Genomic DNA, 18,296 nt, shown 5'->3' on the forward strand with positions numbered 1-18,296 from the left:
TAGTGGTATAAAGTCTAGATTTGTAGGAGTACCAGCTCAGAATAAACGTGTCTGACTTGGGATTCGACAAATGAACCTATTGAATTATACTTTTTAGTTCCAGCATCTAGTCTGTGGATCCCAGAACTTACTGAATAAGAAGTCATTTATAAATGTCAAATTCCTCATTATGATTGCACACAAAGCCCCCTTAAGTTGTGTTGAAGAAACATTTATATAACTGGGGCAAGACGTTTTTTCCATTCAGAAAGTACCTTGTATTATATTTCTGTCCCATACTCAATGGCACATTACCACTCAGTGTTATCACCACATTATTTCAAATTATACTAAGTTTATACATCTCACATTCAACATTATGCGCCGTGTCTGTCAAATAAACTTCTGTAGTATTCTGAAATCATTTTTCAATGCACATTTCTGCATTAAAACATCTGCCTCTGAATTCTGCTCAGTACCCAAGCCAGGGAACTTTCTGCCTTTTTAAATACATTGTGGGTACTTACAGACTTCTTGGCACAGCAGCTAAAACAAGCTAAGGTTTAGTCATAGGAAAATAGCACAATTTGATTTTCTGATGCCTTCCTTCTGCCTTCCCAGGCAAGCAGAAGTAAGGTAAAAAGGACATTACATAGACTTCAGGTTTCCTTACTCATTTTTCCATTTTTTCTATGAACACCAAAGAGTGCTGTATGCAGTTCAAAATAACTGCCTGTCAATCCGCAATATTCAGTGCTGCAACCACAGAAAAGGCTAAATTAGGACTTCTGTAGAATGCCTTAGATGAACAAATCTATAGCTGTTGATACAGACAATAAATTCAGTGCAAAACTAATGGGCTTTATAGAAGCAAATGAATTAAATGATTAGGGAAAATGGGCTGTAAGAACAATCAGCCAGTGCAAAGAAACTACCCAAAAATGTCAGTGTGGATCATTACATAATGTTCTCTCAGGGTACTTGTTATGAGAAAACTTAACTGTTTCTATTAAAGGTCAGTTTTCACCAGGGTAATGCTGTTAAAATCCCAAAAGCATAAGCTAGCACTGTAAGCACACAAATTTGTTTGAATCAATGTGTTTATACCTAAAACAATGAAAAAGTCCAGAGCACTGTAACATCAGGATTACAGTTCTGACTTGGATACACGTGGTTTTATGCATGCACAGACTAAATCACTAAGCAAAGGAAGGGAGAGAGTACTGTGGATTCCTGTCTTGCCTTTCTAAGAACACTCCAAGTGAGGGAAAGCTACCTGAGCCTCAAGTTTAATTTGATCATAAAAATGTGGTACCTACAAATTCTTTTCAAATATCTCATTTGAGATACAGAGTATACCTATCTTTTTAGACTGGTTATTTTAAGCTGGATTCTACAAGCTCGTGCTGCCTAAGTAGTATTTTATTCCTCTGAAATCAACAGAGAATCAATATAAATAAATCAAATGATATACTTGGTTTGAAGAGTGTTTCACACTTAAGGAAATAGAACTTCTAACAAACAGGATATCAAAGGTCTAATTTTGGTGCTATCATGTCTAATTGCTCAGAAACATTACCATTTTTTCCTTGCATAACTCAAACATCCATCAACTACTTCATACAGTTTTTAATTTGCATTAAATAAATTGCAAAGAGCCCCCTGTCACAAGGATTTTGCCTTATAGATGGACTGTTCTATCAAACTTCATTTCTCTACACATGTGAATTACTTTGGATTACATTACATCCTGGAAAACTGACAAAACCAGATTGATGAAAAAACAACAACAACAACAACAAAAACAATGATTATGTTATTATGTTGGGATGCACAAAATGAATTGAGAACTGAATTATTTTGAGCCACAATTAAATCATCTACAAATATTTGCTTTATTTACATAGAAATTGACTTTCAATATGTATAAAACAGCAATGATGAAATCTTCTAGATTACTGTAATTACTGTGGACAAACCAAAACAATGTTTTGTGTAATGAAGAATAAAAAATAGGTATTTTCCACAAAATGTTTCATTAACAGTCAGTAGAAATCAGTTATTTGGAGCAATACAAGTAATTTGCGTACTAGAAGTTTACATACACAAATTCACAACTTTATTCACAGCTGTTACAAAGCTTAAGTTACTCATATATACTTTTTTTCAGGCTTGAAAATCGTGCATTAATAGTTGCAGAAACATTTCCTCGGAACTCAGTAGCTCAAAGGAAATACAACTAGCTAGTTACTTAACTGCAGAAAAAAAGGAACTTGAAGACCCATCCTTTAAATATACAGCAGACCTATCTTTTGAATATAAAGCAGATGTGTGACTGTACTTACACCCACAGGTATTTTCAGTTATTATTTTAATTATCGATTAAGTCCTTAATACTTTATTAGTGTAACATTGCTACATTAAGAATTATGAGAGATGAAAAGTAACTACTGTAAGCTTTAAACTTTGTTCAGTAGTTAGGTTCAAAGGCTTATGAAAGCAATGCTGAGAAATATTATTTGAAGTAAGTAATGGTTGGGAATTTCTCCAATTTTAACTCTGGAAAGGTATGTAATGAAAATATACTTAAGAGATAGCAGAGTAATTTAACGTGTAAGACATACATAAGCAGTGACAAAAAAGCAAGAAAGATCAGGTATTAAAAGGTTGGCTGTTGTCAGACAAATTGTCTTCAAATTGCTTCAACAATGAGCTCAGCCCTATACAACTCATTTGCTTTTAGTAAAATCAGCTCCTATTGCAGAAAGCAGATTACAATGCAGCTGGTTTTCCCTTATGCTGGGATATACACATTTGAAGTGAAAGAAGCCTTTCTGCAATTAACTGATGTTTTTGTATCTTCCAATTATATCTCAGTGCACAGTGATTCAGATGGAGCAGTTAATATCCAAGGTACTGACTAATAACAACTCTCTTGGTATAAATTTCTTATTCTTGTACAATTCCTACTGCTGGGCATGCAACTTGGGCTAAATTTCTGTCAAAACTCCAAAAGAAGTAAATGTTTAAAATCAGATTTACAACAACATTTGTGATTAAACTGGTTCAAAACAAAAAGAGGTGAGGCTCTTATACTCTTCTCACTAGCTTAAGGATTTCATTTTTTTATACTTGGGGATCACACACCCACACTTCAATTGCCTCTTGCATGGAAAAGAAAATGAAAAAAACAAAATAATTTATCAGATTGACTACAATGGAAATGAACTTAGCTGAAAATGAATTTACTGTACAAGCCTAAATAAACAGTTACAATGGGATTGATTTCAGCTGCAAGCTGGGACCAGATCCAGCCTCTTTGCACTTGCATTTGAAAAGTGCAAAAAGGCATTAGAAGAGATGCTGAGCTTGGGACAGCACATTATGTTTGTGAAAATACTTCAGCTAGTTTACTCCTGAGATTATCTGGAAGTTTTAGAGTGCCTGAGCCCAACAAACTGCCCAGTTTTCATAGACCTATTAAGACATTGAGACCAGAACCCTTAGATCCATTCAGGCTGCAGTATTCAGCAGGTTGCTCATTTTAGTCATTAGTTTTGCTCATTTTACCATTAGTTGCTCATTTTAGTCAGGCAAAATTCATTTTGTTATATAGAACATTCATTCTTTCAGACTTTTACCAGTATGAGGACTAAGTGATTTCAATCTCTGAAAATACAACAAAGACATGAATAGTTGACCCAACCATCCAGCTTTGCTTGATAGATTTTGAAGTTTACCAGGAAGTTTCTCCATGATGCATTCTGTAGGCTACTTGCATGTCTCTGTAGTGGGATAGTTTAACAACAACCAGATACCTAATCTGAACGTACAACATTGTCATACTTCAACATACTTTAGTGTCACTTCAAATTTCTTCAGGAAAACACTACACACTGTTCTGTGCCTACATTTGCATGGAGGTCTGTTTCTACGTGTTTCTCTCACACCTAAATTGATCGCGTCACAGTTATCAAAGCCTAACTGCTCTCCTTATTGATAAACAAGAACACCTTCCTGTTACTTTTCCAAAAGGCTTCAGCACCAAATCCATCCACTGCCCCCCACACTAGCATAGGTCCTCCTCTGAAGGGGAAAAACACTAACAATGATTTAGCATTTAGGATAAACAAAGGAGTGGGGCTTAGAGAACTAGCTATTTTCTGTTTGTTAACAGTCCTGTTTGAGGATGTTCTCTTCCTGTTCCATTGCTTCCACTGTGTGCTCTGTTAGAGGTCTCAATCCTCAACTCCTACAACTACAAATAGCTGTAGATGTGTTCTTCCTCCTTGCAACACTCTGCTCTGAGTAGCCGGCTTTCTAGACAATAAAAAAAAAAAGTCTCTTCTTAATTGCTGTAGATGCTTTCTACCTATGTTGGGACAAGCTTTAAAGTGCTAATTAAATACCAACTTTGAGATGAAAGAAAATTAAAATTGCACATCTATTAAAAGAAATAATTATTCTATAATTTAAACAGGGCTTCTCAGGAACATACAGTAAAGACCATGTATGGGTAGGTGTAATATGATGCAGTTGCCTTAGGAACAGATGATCAGCACATAAAGCAGACAGCCAGCTTAAAAGGCAAACTCAAACACTTAAACCTGATGAGCCTGGCTTGAATAAGGTTAATGTAAGAATTGTCATGGACTAGGCAGGGATTAATCTCATACAGTTTTTCTAATTTTCTCATATTTGTGAGCATAAAGCTGAACAATACATTTTTCTTTGAGCAAGAAGTGTTCCAGTAGAGACGCTTTTCCCAGTTTCCTTTGAGCAGTAATTTCATCAAGAAGTAAAAGGCTCCTGGGGAGTCATAAGAAAGTCGAGGTTTACACTCTGGAGATTCTGAAATCATTCCCACTTCTAATGTATTTTTATTTTGTAGACAAGAGATAATGCACTTCTAAAGAAGTATAGGATGTTGAACAATTTGACATACAGAAAGAAAACATCATCTGCTATATGTCATTTTAAAGTAATATCGCTAGAAAAGATTCCTATAAAGATGCCATGCAAAAATATTTTCATCTTCTGAACTTTCTAGGGATAAATATAGGATGCCTAATATTGTTTCCAGAACTATTTCCAGTGAAATTCAATTTCTATTATACAGTTAACCAAAAGAGAAGGTTGCAAGTATTGATCCCAATACAATACTTGTGATCTGTATGTTTCCTGTCCCTAGATTTCTCTGCTGAGAACATACTTCTTCACACTCCCATGACAGAATAAAATTTCAAATTTCTTCTTCAACTTTTAGCCTTCTGGGATAATTTTTATTGAGGTCTTCAAATGACAGCAAAATAATTTTATGAGCAGGAGCTGGAGGTCAAATTCTACATTGCACCTTTAAGAGGATTATTATAGGTCTTACAAGCCAACCAGGGGAATACAGTGATTTGAGATGTATTGGTGCCCTCCTCATACATTCCCCCAGGATAATGCAGCAAGCTGGAAAAACTGACCAGGAGTCAGTCAGCCTGCTGAAGTCCCTCGTGCTGTGCAACAGGAGTTCTATTTTTCCATGTTAATTTATGTCCACAAACCCATGTTCATATAGTTAGAGCAGGACTTCAACAGTATGTCCACCTTTTCCTAGTTCTACCTTACTTTGTAATTTCTCCTATTTAACTAGCATCTGAAATGCATTTCTTTACATTATAAGCTTCCTGTTTCTAAAAGGAAGAAAGATCCTCAACTGAGTAGTCATCAGGGCATCAGGACATTGTCAAACACTATATAGCAAAAATCAAGTTCAGCAGGAAGACAAGGAAAAACACATGTGCTGTTATTAATTACTGTTCCATGGTATATGCTACCTGAAACCATAAGCGATAACTATTGCCTAGATACATTCAAGACAATTACCAGAAATTCTACATTACCATGTTAGTTTGCCTTAAAAAGTACAGGTATTAATGGTTGTATATTCCAACAAATCAGCCTCAAAGCTTTCAAAAGACTTGCATGAAGCGAGCAGGAGAACCAACAAAGTCATAAAGCCATGAGGGATCTTTATTTCCTGGCAAGTAATGGTGCAAGTAGTGGATGAGTGATTTGAATTCTGGCACTACTTCAGCTAGGGTAGAAGTCTGTGAACAGCTAATCCTACTGGATACAAGGATTCAGGACATGACCGTGAAGACAATATCTTGTGAGCTCAAGATCTCAGTAGGGATTGGTAGGCTCTTAATCCACTTTACACCTGAGCACAAGCCCATGATCCATTCATACAACTACATGGACCTGGCAAAGCCACATCACGGTATTCTGGGGCTCACAAACAGCATCACTGCCAGCCAGGTTAAAAGTAAAATATAGGCTTGCTCCAGCATAGACAGAAAGCAGACAAGTTCAACTTCCACACTACTTTGGAACCTTTAGCTGTTGTGCAGGAGACACTGAGGAAAAGCACCATATCAGTGCTATTTGCAATGTCAAAGCAGAGAAAGAAAAGATAAAACTCTTTGGAATATTACTATTGAATTACCTCTACTAGCTATTATTTGTATGCTAGTAGGATTGTCAGGATTTTGCAGCACTTCAAAATGGAAAACAAGGTTGCTCCATTCAGATGTTAAGGCCTGTTTTCACAAACTATTGCACAAGAACCAATTACAGCAATGAGAATGGTTAATTGCAAGATCGAGGCCTTATTAGGAAGAATGCAACTTTTTCACTTGCAGCAAGTTACATGCCCTGGTTCTGGAGGAGCTCAAAGAATCAAATTATCTTGCCTTGTATGTTGGACTTACTGAGCTAATATTTCCTGTTGGCTATGAAACGTCATCCTTATTTTTCCAAATGTTAAGCCACCTAAATCCCTAAACTACTGAAATAGGCATTATCAGAAAAAGCCTGATTCCTACGTTGAAATAGTAATAGGAAAAAAATACAATTGGATGTAGAATAAGGCAGATTTTGTCCAGAAATGAACCCTATGATTCTCAAGGTCAGAAGAAAACTGAGGAGTCTGAAATAACTTAGGTGAACTTTTTTTTTCATAAAGGGAGATGGCCAAGTGCAGCATCCAAAGTTTAAAGAAAATGAATTCAGGGAACATCATTCCCACAACCAGGTTCCGCAATAAGACAGAAATTTATCTGCAGATCAGGGTTCCCACCCAGGGAATGGTTAGCCTTCATAGGATCTTTCTCCAAACCAAAGGTCTTATTGTTTTACTGTTCTCAGAGTTGTAATCATTCACTGGCAATAGTAAAAAGCCTACGGCTTTCACTTCCAAAGAGAGGGCCAGAACTACACCCTCAGATCCTTCAGGGGAGAACTCTATGCAGGAGGGACAAAGTTGCCTTTATGTAATTTGTCCCTCCCTCTTTTCATCCTGAGACCTATCTGACTTCCATTAATTGGCAGTAGATATAGTAGCTTGTGATCTACATCAGAAATATGAAACAAAAACACCTCATTATATTAAAGACCGATTAGATCACAACAACTAGAATCTGATGAAATTACCATTGAGGCTAATGGGCTTCAGTGGCAATACACTAAGCAATTTCAAGAAGATAAACATCTGGAACCAGTAGTCCTTTCCTTGTGTTTTTGTCTTTTAGTAATATTCCCATTACAAAACAATATCTGATATTACAATATTTCAGCACAAACTCTGCAGCCAGATTGCAATGCTGCTACACGTATCACAAGGTACACTCCAGATTTATTGCAGAAATGTCCTTGACACAGGAAAGATTCCTCAATAAAGACAAATACAGCTTCAAAAACTTGATGCAAAATTGCTTCAAGAATAAACATTTGTTTAACCCTTAATAGTTCCTAAATACCGTTCAAGCAAACTAGTTTACTCCCTCATTATTCTGTATCAATAGGCTGTCTTTTTACTAACAATCCACTAGTATGGATTACAGACGCTAATTACTCAACATATTCACACTTCTACTTACAATACAAACATACACATCTATATATACCTTCACGCAGTTCACCAGCAAAAGGAGTCTCGAATGCCAGTTAACACTTCCTCAGACTTGCTAATGTGAGCCTCAGCTTCATTAACACAAGTAGTCCTAGTAGATTTTCACAATAGAGACTTCAGTGGTATATTCCACTGAAAAGAACAACATTCACTGATAACATTTATGCTAAGGGATATAAAGCTAATGCTGAAAGCCAAGAGCTCCATAATTACTGTTCCATGAGCTTTTATGTATAAGTAGCATGCTGCACATGGCACGTAATTAGAGCTGCATGGAAGAAAAAAAAAATGCAGAAAGCAACTAATTAATTTGTTTAAATAATCAAGAAACAAAAGTATGCATTTTGTAGGTTGCAACTGTTAGTTTCTTCACTGTAAAAACTCAATATTAAAAAAAAAAAAAAGTTTGCTTGACTGCCTAGCTAAAAGTGGGGGTAACACTACTCAATTGTATTATTTGTTTACTAAACTACAGTGCATTTAGTAAACACATTCACTAAACATTTGCAATTTCCCAAACATTTACTAAATGATTCAAAATGTTTAGTAAATCAGACTAAATTACAATTTGCTTGATTAGCCCATAGAAAGTTGAAAACTTGAAATCTATGATTAATTAAGCCCAAATCATAAGAGGAAGCAGCTTTATGCTTAGTACTGGCCCAAAGGTATTTTCCTTACCACCTGAAAAAGTCAGGGAAGAAAGATGAGGATCTTTCTCCATCAGAACTGTCTTGAAGAAGAAACTTGTAACAGGCTGTTTGATCTCTCCCTAAATATCTGTGCAGTATCTCTGTGGCTGCTCAGCATTAATCCCCTGCACTCTTTTGCCCTATCTCTTCTGGCCAGATTTTGCTCTTCCACTCTCATTTTCAACTGCAAGGCCACCAGAGAGTTAAAGTCCATAGGAGTTAAGGGGCTCTCTTACCAAGAGAAAAATAAAAAAAAAAAAGGAAAGAAAAGTTCCCCTTAGCGTTCTGGGACATCCACTGCAAACTTAGGATCAGGTCTCTGGAGTATTTTGATAGAATATTTTTGAGAACAGTTATTCTCAGCTACAATGAGTGCCATACATGTGGGGAAACAGCTCCAGGAGCTTTTGCGTGAGCTGTCACATGAATGTAAGCCAGTAACAGTCCTGGTTTATGTAAAATCACACATAGGTTTAGCTTGCAACAAACAACTAGAGTGATAATTGAATTCACTGTGCCACAATACTTTCCAAGTTGCAATGCAACCAATTACTATTCTTTTATTTTGCCTGTAAGAGCGACCAGGCTTTGTTCATCTTTTTCTGCTAATGGAACAATTAGTTATGTTAGTATTGCCAAAGAGCATCAAGAAGAAACAACAAATTAAGCCTTAAAAACCATAAATCTGGCTTAAAGCAATGAGGTAAGGCACATATTTTTACTTCTCTTTTAAACTCTTGGAGGATTTAGACCTATAAATTGACACCAGGGCATATATCCAAGTCTTTCTAAATTATCTAGAGGTTGGTCCATGTTCTCACCTGAAAAACAAGATTCCCATGTAATCATTTGAGCTTAGGAACAGCGACACGAAGGCTGTCATCAAAATACTGCATCAGTTATAAGAGCATGACCTTCTTATTTATGTAGTAGAAAATAAGTATCAGTTTTAAATTATTTGCTCACAGTTGGCCTGAAGATGACTTTCCCTGGAGAGAACTGCTCCTCCATTTCTGTCTTTGAACTTCTGGAGATTCCTGTATGCCAGCTCAAAAACAAGTTAAGTTCTCACTCAGCTGTAAATACTACAAAAACAGCATTTGAACAAATTTCACACATCAGTATTTTTATCCTGATTCATAACCCCATTGGATTTGCTTTTAACAAATGTGAAAATTACAGCATTCAGCATGAATTTCACGTGAAAAGCAGACCATAAGGAGAATGGTCTTCAGCTGTATAATTTCTATTTGTACAACTAAAATCTCATACTTTTAATTAGTTCAAACCAATACTCCCTTGAAAGGATATCTAAGTTCAGTAGTTGTGACATTTTCATAGCCAGACATTCATGCTTTCTGAGAAACATTCTGAAGATTTGTAAGCCAATGCGTTCCAACATGTTGTTTGTATTACACTGGTAATAGCATTTAATTCCATCTCCAAGTCAAGACATTCTGGGCTGCATGCTGTATGAATAGTAGGCTGATAATCTGGGCATTAAAACCACACAGCTTGTTGTGTTGCTGAAGTAGCAGTAGAGAAACACTGAAAATAGAGAACCACTCTTTAGCTAGCAGGGAGGAGTAGAGCAGGAAGTATTCAAAACTGGTGGACGCAATCTATCCATTCCACTTGAAGAACAGCAGGCCACTTAAGTCACTGCAACAACCTGGAATTACATACCAGGCCAAAGTCTCAGAAATGTCCACAGGCCAGGAGCTTATTACTGAAGTGAACTCCTACTAGATAGCACTAAGGGGAATTAGAAGTACACACTATTTTCCCAATATTCTTTCTGAGGATAGCACCTGTAACCACACAAAGCATGGAATTGAATAGAAGTGTGATGCTAAGAGGCTCTCAAGCATCTGAAAGGAGAGAGGGACAACTATAACCCTGATTTGTCTGCAACAAGTCTGTACTTAAGAACACTTCCTAACGATACACAAAAGTCCCTCCTTTAGAATACAGACCCTAATCTTAAACAAGGAGTAGATGTGTGTAGATGATCTGTAGGAAAGGGCAGACTGCAAAACTGGGATAGCCGACTCAAATCCACATCAATGTATTTAAAACACTAATCAGATAATGGCAGACTGTGATATTAAATAACTACAGAACTGTCCTAGCCAATGTAAAAAAGGACATTTGACAGTGGTGCTAGCTGTGTGTGTTTCAGGTTGAAACAAGCTTCCCATCAACTGCTACAGTAATTATAATAGAAAGTCTTCCGCACAGATCAGCAAGACAGTTCAACAACAGTTGGGTGACAGCTGTATGTTTCAAGTGCAGAAAAGTTCTTCAGCAATATACTTCTAAAAAGCATTTAGAAGCCTAATTCCCACTGTGGTACCAAATGGAAACTTAAAATATGGTTGTTCACCTTGTCTTTTCTGTCAAACATAACTCACAGAGCTTTTAGAAAGAGAAACCGTGGTAATTTATTTCACCTCCATGAAAGAGAGCAGCACTGATGTTAGCAGCCCTAACAACGGTTTGATCTACAAACAACAAATAGGCTGTTACTGGGATCTACAAATTTTGTCTTTTTTTTTTTCTTTAAATGAAATTATTTGATCACTATGTGCTAATTAAAAAAAAGTCAATTAACATACTTCTCATTGATACAAATGATTGCATATTTACTGAGTACTATCATTGACACACCTGTATCAGACTATGATTCTACTGCATCTTGCATAATTCTTCCCCCCTCCCAGTGCATTTGAGAATTTAAGTCAGATGCTGCAAACTATCCCCATGGAAAAAAGTACAAATATTTGATTTAGACTCAAGAGCAGTTATTCCCACATTTATTTACACTGAAACTCATGAGCAGGGGTTTCAGAAAGGAAAGAACTGCTAGACTGGATCATGCCACACTCCTATCCTCTTTCTGAAGATGGGCAGAGGCTATGAAGGAAAGTGCAAGAGACCCTCAGGAAGATTATGGTCCACCTCTCCCACTAATTTTTATTCTGATCAATGAAGCTTAATATGCTCTCCAGTATTTTCCCAAACTATTGTAATTTATAGCAGTGGCAAGATCAACAGTCCCTTGGATTTGTTATCTCAAAAACAAAAGATATGTTTCTGTAAAAAATATTTTTCCTATTATTAACTGATGGCTTTTCAGCTTTAGTGCCCATCTGTTTTTCTCTTATGAGAAATAAAACCCTCCATATGCCTGAGCAACATGCACCAGTACCTCACACACTGCTGTTTTTACCTCTTTAAGATGAAGAGCCAAAACTCTTGAGACTCTTTACAGACTGTCTGCATTCTTTCCCTTACTCATCTTAGAGCCTTCTTTAATCTTTTTTTTTTTTTAAAATAACCAATAGTGCACAATATTTCACGAGGCTGTATCACTAAATTCTCTGAAGGCATCATAATAACACAAAAGCACATTACATTATTCCAGTTCCTAAAATCCAGTTTGCAAGTACAGACAAACAGCAGAGGTCTTCACTGAGCTGCATACAGTCCCAGCCTATTCCCTCTCACAAGCTCATGAAGTGATGTGAAACTTCATAGGCTGCACTGGTCTTTTTAGCAGTTTCAGGGAACAGGAATCTTCTGTTTGTGATACTGAGTGTCATTTGTTAACATCCGGGCTACTCACCTGACTCAGTCAGTCCTCCTGGAGCAATGCAGAGTCCTTTCCTTTTCTATCCAATCTATATTTTATGACTTTAGCAAATTTTCACTTCTTCCTCTCCCTCTTTCCATCTTATTTATGAGTATATGAAACACAGGCACTGGTCTGTAACCTTGAGATATCACAATCTCTTTTAAAAGGTCAGTCTTTTACCCCAACAGAAGTAGTCTCAAAGCCAATTTGGGGATCATGGCAACACTCTCCTTGATTACCTTTCATGGTTACCTTCATGGAGTTTCATTAAAAACTAACAGAGCTTCCTGGATGTCTCAATTTTAAATACACATAAACAGTCTAAATGATGTATATGAGGAATACTGCCTTGTGTGGAAGAAAAAAGAGAGAGAGAGAGAGAGAGAGAGAGAGAGAGCGCGCGCGCTAGCCCTGCAGGTGATTTAATTACAATCAGAACGTCATAGAAATATGCAGATAAAATCTGATCAGATCAGACAAGATTACTGACTTGTTTTCCAGAATGCAGATTCATTATTCATGCAATTCATTAATTACACTCATTATTTACAGAGTGCCAACAACACAAACGTCTACAAGCACACACAATAAGATGACAAAAAGCACAAGGGAGCAATTTGAGCTTAATAAAAATTGTTTGATTGCACTTCTTGGGCCAATTAAACCACTTAAATTGAAAGTCACAAGGAAAATCCATATCCTAACTGCCTAAAAATCCAAGCCTAACTGCCTAAACTCGAATCAATGGGCTATTTAAAAAGGTTTCAAAGTAGCCGTTCCAAAGTTATTTTCCCACTTTAGATGATTTACCCTATTTACATGCATTCAGTCAGCTCTTCAGCTGATATACATCAACACAGCTTTGCTTCAGCCATGCCACCTTATATCAGCTAGAGAGATGGGACTTCTTTTTTGGGTGGGTTTTTTTTTCCTTTCTTTTTTTTTCCTCCTACATCTCTATCAACTCAAATTGACAATGACTTCCTATCACCTGTCGTTGTTAGGCACAAACTTAAGAAACACAAGGTATTTATGTTCCATTGCAACTCCAGTATGCATTTTCGTTATTCAGAACAAGCTGCAAGAGAAAATGTAACAAGACTAGCAAGCTTAGACTTGCAATTAACTTCTTCAGACACAGTTATACATTTCAACACAAAGTTGTAATTGAGGAGTTTGCATGACCTTTATTATTTCAGAAGGATCTGCCACAGTGGCTCAGTGCAGCTTCAGCTGGACTATTAGTCACTGTGTCAGATCCAGGCACCAACATCCAACTGAATCTGGCACCAACACACCATCTGATCCTGAAAAGCTTTACTCTCAGGAATGGCCCCCATCCATGCAATAGAACTGCTCTTACAGAAATTCCATACTCCCTATGAGTAAAGTAGCAAATATCAGATATTTGTGTTGAAAAATAATGAAAAAAAAAGAAAAAAAGAAAAAAAAAAAAAAGAAAGTCTCTTACAGAAGAATTTTCATCAGTAAAGCCCTATTTACAATCAAAAGTTGCTCTTCCTCAGTGGACAAGTGGAGCAAATGCTGTGTAAAAGTGGAGAAAGCTGTGTACCACACTTTCTTGCATCACTTTCATGATGAAGCACACTCGCAAGATCATCCACGAGCAAACATTTCAGGATGTTTACACTTCATATTTAGGAAAGCACAAGGTGAAAGCAATCACTTGGTCAGAGCCCACACACCCAGCAAAGCGACCACTTCTGTTACAGCCCGATCATTTCAACAACAAAAACCCTACAACAGACAACATTAAAACAACCAAAGATACTTTCATGACTTCAATTAATGGGTAACTTATTTTTAGAGCTCCTGAAGTCATGCAGTTATCCCCGTGGAGATGAAAGACAGGCAAGAGATAGGGAGCATTACATGTGAAAGCACTAGCTGCTGTATCACAGCCCCCCGAGGACTCGCTGCCTTTCTAAGTCATGCCTATGGGGAACACAGCTGGGCTTCTCCTCGCTGATATTGTAGTAAGTTTCTTGCTCAAGTGTAGAAATACGGAAGAAACAGCTCCACAGACGCAAGAAACGCATAAAAAACGAGATGAAACGCTGTGAAAATCTAACAGTCTCCTAAAACATCACTTTGGAAAACCGCGTGTGGATGAACGCGGAGGGGCTACCACAAACACAGAGAACAACACCCTGCAACGCTGCCACCAGCACCCGTCCCTCGGTCTCAGCAGCGTAACTCGTGGCTGCGGGCACTCCCGCACCCCAGCCCCTGCCCGAGGGCTGCGGGCGCAAACTCAACCCCCTCAACACCCCCCCCCCCCCCCCCCCCCCCCCCCCACACACACACACACCCGGTCAGCCCCGAGCTGGGACTCACGTTTGTAGCTGGCGGCCCAAGGCTGGTAGCCGTAATAGCCGGTAATACGGAGGATCCTCTCCTCGATGGAGGTGAGCCCTACGGAAGCGCTGGTGAGATCCTCCACGGAACGGGACCACTTCAAGTCCTCTTTGATGGCCTCGTCCACCACCAGGTACTTGAGCTGCCGCAGCTGCGGGCTGATGTCGGACAGCCGCCGCGGGCTGACATCGGGGGAGCGCCGCATGCCTCTGAGGGACGGGAAAGGGCCGTCAGGGACCGCCGCGCGCGGTCCGGAGGGCGGCGGCCCCACGGCTCCGACAACTTTCCCCGCAGGTGCCGGGAGATGGGCTGGGGTGGATGGGTGTCCCGGTCCCTCCCGCCCGCCCCGCGGCCGTACTCACAGGGTGGCTGCTTTGCCCCGCGCGGAGCCGTTGGGGAACTCCCGGATCCCCATGGGGAGCAGCAGCAGCGAAGGCTGCGGGGCGCCCAGACTTCACGGCGGGGCGAGCCGGCGGCGCTCACCGGCAGGTACCGGGCGAGAAGGAGGCACGGAGCGGGCGAAGAGGCGGCGGCCACCGCCGAGGGTCCCCGGGCCGGCACTGCCCGGCAAGGAGAGACGGGCAGGAGAGGGGCGGGCCGCTGCTGCCGGCTGCGAGGCGCTGCCGCCTGCGGAGCGCGCCCTGCCCGGCCCCCGCCGCCGCCCCGCGCCCCCCGCCCGCGCGCTGCTGCCGGCCGCCGCTAGGGGGAGCCTCGCGCGTACCGCCAATCGCCGGGTGACGGCCGCGCCGCGCGCCCCCTGCCGGCCGGCTGCGCCTCGCGGGGAGCCCTCAGCCCGGCCGTAGTGGCGATCTCTCTCCCCGCCCGTTGGGAGCTTGAGAGAAGCGGCCAGTCTCTCAAGCACAGGTTTTACACGCAGCCTAAGCATAAAAGCAGGCAGTGGAAGCGCTCAGTAAACATATAAGCTTAAATGAACGTCAGTATGGATGTGCTCTGTATACAAACACACATGACCTGTGCTCAGGTGCCGGTGAGGGGGGAAGCAGATGCTGGTGCAGTTCAGATCAGCAGTAGTGGATAAAAGCAAAAATGAGATTAGGCTTTTCAGTCAAGCCACCAAAGTCCAGTCTCATTCTACATGCGTTTGCAGAGAGCTGCTGTGGAATTCAGAGCCCCTGTTGCGTGCTTCTCCACCTTGATGTTCCAGAATCATCTCATTCTGTACCCATTCCTCCAAAAGATTGTTTTTCTGCTGTTTTCTTCTTTGCCAGCTGCTGTCATTTCAGATTGTAAATTGGATGATAGATGTGTGATAACACTTTCCCCTGTCACACAGACAAGTGACTTGGGACAGCTTGGGTGGCAGTGCTGGCAAGATTGAAGTGAGCATTCATCTCCTGAGAGAAGGAAATGCATGTTCCTTCTCTGTAACATGTACTGAAATGCTTAATTAAAAAACATTTCAAAATTGCAGCTCCTCAGATCTTACCAAACCTTGCTATTAATGATAATGCTTCTTAAAGGCTGCTGTGAACACTCAAGTAAGAATTCTTCTGTCTGCTATTTTAACCATGTTTAAGTATTGTAGTCAGAACTGAAACTTGCTGTGTGGAATTGAATGCTAAAAGATGAATCCACATGATTTTGCATTTCATTGAATCGTTAAGATTGGAAAAGACTGCTGAAATCACCTAGTCCAACCACCAGCTCATCCCACCTTGCCCACTAACCACATTCCTCAGTGCCACATCCCCATGTTTCCTGAACACCTCCAGGGATGGTGACTGCACCACCTCCCAGGCATTAGTCATGAATTTATTGTGGATTTGTGGAGCTGTTTTACAGTTTTTAATATGAGGAGAGAAAAAGCAGTGAATAAGCTAGCAATGCTATGCAAGAGTAAGCAACGAGGTAAAGAAAAAACATTTACTAAATGTTTTATATATTTATACATAGTATAATGCCTATTCAATGGGCAAAATTGAGCAGGATTTGATTCAGTGTAGGTAGGAGCCACCCACTATTATACGTAGCACTAAACCAGTGATGCTGTGAATGGCTTTTCTGAACCTTTTACTACTTTTAAATCAATAAAACACCTACAGTCATGCATGAGTTAGGAAATAGTGTATTTTTTAAAATGGCAGAGCTCTGTAAGAGGGAGCAGTTGCAGAGTCCAGTGACTTATTGTCCTATTAGCTGCACCCTTTTTTTCCCTTTTTGACTACTACTCAGCTCTTAAATACAGCCATCAAGACATATCAGCACTATATTATAGACACTGTGATGCCATGGCAGAGGAAAATGTCATTTAAACTCTATTTTCATTTCCCATTATTACTGACTTCATGAAAGTTTATCCAAGAGGGATAAATACTCATATCCGAAATATTACTAGCATCACGTGAAGGACTAGTAATTTCCAAACAGCTCTTGGAACTCAGAGCCCCAGCTGCCTCCTTAAGCAAGTATTCTTTTAACTGAATCTTTCTGCAGCTGATGTATGTCCCTGCTCCTTAGTGTTTTTATCCTTATTACTGAAGGTACGCACTTGAGCCATTAATCTGGTGTTCCTGCCCCAAGGGTTGTCGGTTATTAGACAGAAATACAATGTACATGATAAAAGTCCCATGTAATATATGGAAACACTGATATGGCAAAATGATTTTCTCTAGCTGGGGTCAAATCTGACATTCACATGAATATACTGCTATTATATAGTCAAAGTGGCTCCAGCTAGATCAGCAGGACCAATTTAAGGTTAATATACTGTTCTGACTAGATGAGGGCACAACTCTGAATGCAATCTATTTAATACACAAAGTTTTGAAGCAGCAACAAAAAACATTACCACAGTTAAAAACTTTTGAGTTTTTCCCCAGTTAGTCTTGCTCACATTCACTTCTTTTTCCTATCTATATTTATATTTAAATAAACTCAGAAAATCGAGGAAGACTGCTTGAGATGACAGAAAATATCCAAATGCAAAATCGAATAAATCCACCCAACCACCTTCAACAGCCTCACACTTTCTCAAGTAGAGAGAGGGAACGAGCTTCAGCAATTACAGTCAGATGACTTTAACACAAATTGCAACATATTTGTCATGAAATTCCTGAATAGTTCCTAGATTCCTGCATCTTATGGGCAAAACCAAACAAGTATCAGGATTTCAGACAAGACTCTTTGCTGAAAGCATCTAGAAAGCTCTGAAAACTATGATGTAGTTGCCTGCTGTAGTCACAAAGGGACACATAGAGTCAGTGTCTTGGTTTCTGGGAAGTATGCTGCTTTATATAAAGCTGATTTTAATCTGCTACTTCAATGTTGTTGAATATAAACTCTTCAACATTCTTCTTTGTCAAACAGTGGAAAATAAAAGTCCCTTTCATTTGAAATTGGAAATAGACCTAATGATTGTTTTGCTATCTATTGTTAGATGAGAAGTACGGGAGAAAAAACACCTTTTCTTTCTAGGGTATCTCATCATTGTAGTGTGTGAGCACTGCCTTTGTCTCTTCCCGATTCAAATAGAAAACTGAAATGCAAAACACAAAAATGCCATTTCAGAAACAACAATATCTCCTTCCTCGTTTTCCTTCTTCAGCAGGAAACCGCAAAAGGACTGTAGGAGGTGTCAAAGACAAAATACAGAACAGTAGATCCTTTCAATATCCTGTATTTTAAGAAA

General features: G+C 39.4%; 1 protein-coding gene across 1 annotated transcript in view; it reads right to left on the minus strand.

Moving 5' to 3' along the window:
• The window catches only part of SLC35F3 (solute carrier family 35 member F3), a gene marked incomplete at both ends in the record, with an annotated part of 146,569 nt that extends 131,507 nt beyond the window's left edge, over positions 1–15,062 (minus strand). Inside the window, 2 exons of the mRNA XM_079532859.1 lie at positions 14,627–14,856; positions 15,010–15,062. Coding sequence (XP_079388985.1) covers positions 14,627–14,856; positions 15,010–15,062 — 283 coding nt within the window. The remainder of the gene's footprint in view (positions 1–14,626; positions 14,857–15,009) is intronic.
• Between the last annotated feature and the right edge of the window lie 3,234 nt (positions 15,063–18,296).

This window comes from Tetrao urogallus, assembly GCF_951394365.1.
Source record: "Tetrao urogallus genome assembly, chromosome: 2".
In the NCBI taxonomy this organism is placed as follows: domain Eukaryota; kingdom Metazoa; phylum Chordata; class Aves; order Galliformes; family Phasianidae; genus Tetrao; species Tetrao urogallus.